This window comes from Vigna radiata, chromosome 9, assembly GCF_000741045.1.
Source record: "Vigna radiata var. radiata cultivar VC1973A chromosome 9, Vradiata_ver6, whole genome shotgun sequence".
Classification (NCBI taxonomy): domain Eukaryota; kingdom Viridiplantae; phylum Streptophyta; class Magnoliopsida; order Fabales; family Fabaceae; genus Vigna; species Vigna radiata.
In genome coordinates, this window is record NC_028359.1 from 7,748,421 (window position 1) to 7,753,694 (window position 5,274).

Sequence of the window (5,274 nt, forward strand, 5' to 3'; positions counted from 1 at the left end):
ATATATATATATATATATATATATATAGGTTCACATGATGTTAAAGAAGTCTGAGATGTAGAAGTTGAGTATATATAAACCCTACATGCATTGAAATCATAGAACTAGAACTTTTTTGTAATCTCCATTATCACTAATTAAGTTCTTAATAGCTAAGAAATGGGATGGTTAAGGTCGTATCTGCCAATAATAGTTATGGTGTTGAATCAGTTCATTTATGCAGGAGTTAGTCTCAGCACAAGACTTGTTTTCTCAGCAGGAATGAGTCCAAGGGTCTTTGTGGTCTATCGCCATGTTCTTGCAACCATTGTAATGGCTCCAATAGCTTATTTCTCACGGTATTCATCTTCATCTCTCTCTCTTTTTCACCCCCTTTGAATTTATCTCATGTTTTCTTTTTTCCTTTCACAGCAGAAACTCTCGCTCCTATTGCTTGAACTTGAAGAGTTTCTCATGGATATTCTTTGTCTCTTTCATAGGGTTTGTTTCCTTTCTTAACTTCATACCATAAAAGATATACTTAAAATCTACTCTTTAACGTGTTATCAGAACCAATTGAGAGTTCATTCTAAGATATTTGTTGGATGACATATTGTATACTTCGACGTGAAGTGATGTGTTGAAAGTCCTACATTAATTAAAGATAAAATTAATTTAAAATATATAAATAATCAAAAAGTTCATCTTATAAGTCTGTTTTGGAGTTGAGTTAGACTTAAAGTCCATCTTTTAACAATAAACACATACAATGTACTGATCCTAATGGTATATTGTTGCAGAATTGTCTTGACTCAAAATCTGTTTAGCGAGGGTTTATACCTGACAAATTCTGCGGTGGCAAGTGCATTTGGGAATCTTGTTCCAGCAGTAACATTTGTGATAGCAGCTTGTGCAGGGTAATTAATGAATGCTTAGAATCCACTTTGAAATCATGCAATGCATAGTCTTCTTACGTGTTATTCTCTGACTTTGAAAATTAACATGGAAAACCAGAATGGAGAAAGTGAACATTGGAAGCTGGAGATCTATAGCGAAGATAGTAGGAACAGTGATATGTGTGAGTGGAGCAGTGTCCATAGCTTTGTTAAAGGGTCCAAAGCTTCTAAATGCAGAAAACCTGCCATCAAAATCCATCACCATGGTCTCATCAGAAGCTGCTTCTTGGGTCTTGGGCTGTCTGTTTCTCACTCTATCCTGCTTTTCTTGGTCAATCTGGCTCATTTTGATGGTACGTTTTTACCGTTTCAAGTTTTATACATTGATAACATATTGTTCAAGATTCATGTATTCTATATATCTAGTTCAAGTTGTATTTTTTTGATACAACGTATGATCTGGTGTTCAGGTTCCAGCCTCTAAAAGCCACCCAGATGCCTTGTCCTTTTCAGCATGGATGTGTTTTATGGCAACACTGCAATCAACGATAGTGGCATTAGTGTTGGAACAAGATCCACTTGCATGGAAGATTAATTCTCTACTTGAATTTGGTTCTGCTATATATACAGTAAGTGTGGATGATTAATTTTACATTAGAAAGAAAAGATATGATAAATAAGATGATTAATTAATGCATGTAGGGAGTTATGGGATCTGCAGTAACATTCTTTATCCAAGCATGGTGCATCTCACTCGTAGGTCCTCTTTTCAGTGCAACGTTCCATCCTCTTAATGCAGTCATTGTCACCATATTGGCTCCTTTTTTACTACATGAGCAAGTATACTTCGGAAGGTAATAGTTATAACTTGTCACTTTATATGTTAAAATGTATATTATATTGTAACTAATTGATGCACTTTTTCTGTGTATGTAAGCTTGATTGGTTCAATAGCAGTGATAATTGGGTTGTATATTGTGCTTTGGGGTAAAGCTGAAGAAGTTGTGGTTGTGAATGTTAAGACAGATTCAGAATCAATGCTTAATCACACAGAGGAAGTCAAAATATCCATAGCATCTTCTAAAACCAATCTGGAAGAACCCCTTCTATCTCCTCATGCTCCTTCACATAATTAAATTAAGCAAATTTCTACCACTTTCTTTTTTTTTTTTTGTAATAAGATTGATGTTAAATATCATCAGTTCTTTCTCCTTAAATTGTAGAATGCCATTTCAGTTTTTTTTATCTTGAATATAGATGCATATTTATTATATCTTGAATTCAATTTTTATGAATATTTACTAATTTTCTCTTCCATTTCATCATTGTTGAGTAATGGTACCATGACACACTTTTATATTCATTTGACACAAAGTATAAGGGTAAAATAGTCATAAAGGTGTAAAATTTTGTATTTTTTCAAGAAAAGAGAGATTATAAAGTAAGGATAGTGTCAAATGAATCTAAAAAATTTAGGTGTGTCAAAAAATATTTTTCTTCAATTTTTTTTTAATAAGATTGATGCTAAATATCACAAATTCTTTCTCCTTATTTTGTAGAATGCCATTTTAGTTTCTTTTTTATTTGAATATAGATGCATAATTATTAGATCTTAAATTCAATTTTTATGAATATTAATTTTCTCTTTCATCTATGCATTGATTTGATTAATATTTAAATTTATCTAAATTGTTTGATTAAGCCTAAAAAAATAGGTTAAATATGTTTTTCGTCCCTTAAGTACCACTGATTTTTGGTTTTAGTCCCTACTCAAAACATTGATGGCTTTTAGTCCTCATAGTATTGAAACATGTAATATTAGTCTTTAAAAATGGACGGCGTCAACTTTTTGTTGATCTGGCAAACAGCGAGGCCAACTTCCATCTTAATTATCTGCCACGTTGGTTGTTTAATTTGTGGAATGAGATTAAGTGATTGACACTATGTTAGTGATTGAAATCAGATTACGAAAGCAGAGTTCTTCCTCATCATCTCAGTGAGGGCAAAGCTGGGTTCTTCTTCGTCATCTCAGTTGGGGCAAAGCGAGTTTCTTCTTTGTCATCTCAGTTGAACTGCCACTTAATGTAAAAGTGTTAGCAACAACTATTGGGGTGCTTAGGGTGACATTGTTATCGGTAGCCCCCCAAGAACCAAGGCCCAAGGCTCTTCAGCAGAAAGTTAGGGGTTCTATTTCATCATCCACACTTCAAACCCTAGAGCTAGGGTATCCTCTGGAAGTGAGAGTACCATCTAGAAGTGTTTCCAAGCAAAGGAACCTTTTCCTGCTAAGTAACTCTATAGGAATAACAATAGGTGTCACTTCACTTTCAATTCCATACTCAATTCTGAAAAAAGCAACCATTTTTCTCTCTCACACACTACATGGCTGCTGCAGCTTCTTTTTCCTCCCCTGTCTGCAACAGAATATACAACTAGGGCACCACCAGCGCCGTTGGTCGTCGCTGGACATCGCATCGACGTCCTTCATCGTTGGCCAAACCAGCCACCGCCAGCCGCCGATGGGTCATTCTCTTCCTCAATCACGGTCTCCTTTTTCACCACTCTCTTCCTTCTTCTTACTGCATTAGAGGGAAATCCGAGACACCAAATCCTCTTCAGGATTAGAGGAAAAGAATAAGCGAGTTCTTGAGTGCTCTTAGGGGTGGGTATTTCAGGTTACAGGCCAATAAACAGATACAACAATTCATAGATCTGAACTTGAAAGGGCAAAAGACAAATCACTTAATATCGTTCCACAAATTAAACAAGCAACGTGGTAGATAATTAAATTGGAAGATGGCCTCGCCGTTTGCCAAGTCAACAAAAAGTTGACGTCGTCCAATTTTAAGGACTAATATTATATTTTTCAATACTATGAGGAGTAAAAGCCATCAATGTTTTGAGCAGGGACTAAAACCAAAAATCAGTGATACTTAAGGGCACTACAGGAAAAATGCAAATTATCGAGGGCTTTTTACNGAAGGCTTCGAGGCCCTCGGTAAATTCAGTTTTCCGAAGGCTTTACCGAAGGACTTTATTTGCCCCTCGGTAAGTGGTTCGATGAATTAAAATTGGGTTTTTGCTCCCCCATTTCGCAAAAACAGTTCTTGCCCAAGACAGAGAAGCCATCTCTGCAATTGCCCTCTAACTCCATTTCGCAAAAATAGTTCCCTAATCCTCCATTGCAATCGTTGTTCCCAAATCTCCGGTATACGATTTCTCTACAAACCCTCATTCCCCAATCCTCCATTGTGCTCTTCGGTTTGAACAACGTGGTGGTGCGGACGCTAGCGGCGAGGTTGGTGGTTGTTCTCTCTTCGTTCATATTGTCTTCTGTTAGCGCAAGGTTGGTCGTCCTAAGCTAGTTTCAAGAGGTTGCTGTTGCGGACGCTGACGGCGGTTCGTTGGTGGCTGGTTTGCGGGTTGGGTGGCTGGGTGTTGCGGCAGGGGTGGTGGTTCGTGGAGCTTGGAGTTAGGAGGGCTTTGCCGTGAAGTTGGGTTGGCTGCTGTGTAGTGCTCGGTTGCCACATTTTCTAGACAGGTTTGGTTTGTGTGATTCATTGTCTCCTAATGTTTGAATCATGTTGTGAAGCTCGTTGTTTAGTGGATAGTATTTTGTTGGTGTATGATTCTGTGACTTTGGTTTTTGTTTTAAGCACTGATGATAACATTCATGATTTATAAAATATGCACGAAATGGTAGGGGAGGGTACTTATAGAATTATGTTCAAAACCTTATAGACCGGTATGAAAAGTGTTTGTGACAATTTTGGCATAAATGGAGATGTTAACGATGCACAAATGTGTTGCTTTTTGATGATGATATTCTATTAATGGTGGATAGTATATTGAGTGTCTGTGGTAGTTGTATGTTCAGTGATTAGTTGGAAGGGCATGTGTGAGAGGGAGAGTTGCTTTGTGAGAGTGAGTGTAATGCTTGGTCAAACAAATACAGTTACAAAGAAAACTAGTGAGAGCAATGAAAATGGAGTGAAAGAGAGGTTGTACTTTGTTCTATGGCATCTCACTTTGTATGCTTAACTGAATAGATGCTTAAATTGTCCTAACAACTATGAACTTAAACTATCCTAACAAGTTTAGAACGGTTATACCTACCTAATAGAAAACCGACACTACAAAAAGTAAATNAAAGTACAAATATGATAAAGTAGAACCTAAAAATANTAAGTTAAATAGGCAAAATGTGGTAAGAATGAAATCTGTATTGAAGTAGATATTCAAAATGTAAAATAACCATGTAGACAACATTTNAAAGATCAAAGAAACATAAAAATGAAGTCACTCTTAGAAAATAAGAACAAAAGCAAAATTTGACCTAAAAAGTGAAGTTTTAAGGTCAAAAATGGTCAATTAACCTAATGTAGACTTATTCTAAGGT

At 36.3% G+C, this 5,274-nt stretch overlaps 1 protein-coding gene across 1 annotated transcript in view; it reads left to right on the forward strand.

The window, feature by feature from the left end:
- Positions 1–90: 90 nt before the first annotated feature.
- LOC106773233 (WAT1-related protein At4g30420-like) overlaps positions 91–5,274 on the forward strand; it is a 7,659-nt gene continuing 2,475 nt past the window's right edge. Inside the window, exons 1-4 of the mRNA XM_022785888.1 lie at positions 91–338; positions 412–480; positions 780–896; positions 994–1,228. Coding sequence (XP_022641609.1) covers positions 160–338; positions 412–480; positions 780–896; positions 994–1,228 — 600 coding nt within the window. The 5' untranslated portion in view covers positions 91–159. The remainder of the gene's footprint in view (positions 339–411; positions 481–779; positions 897–993; positions 1,229–5,274) is intronic.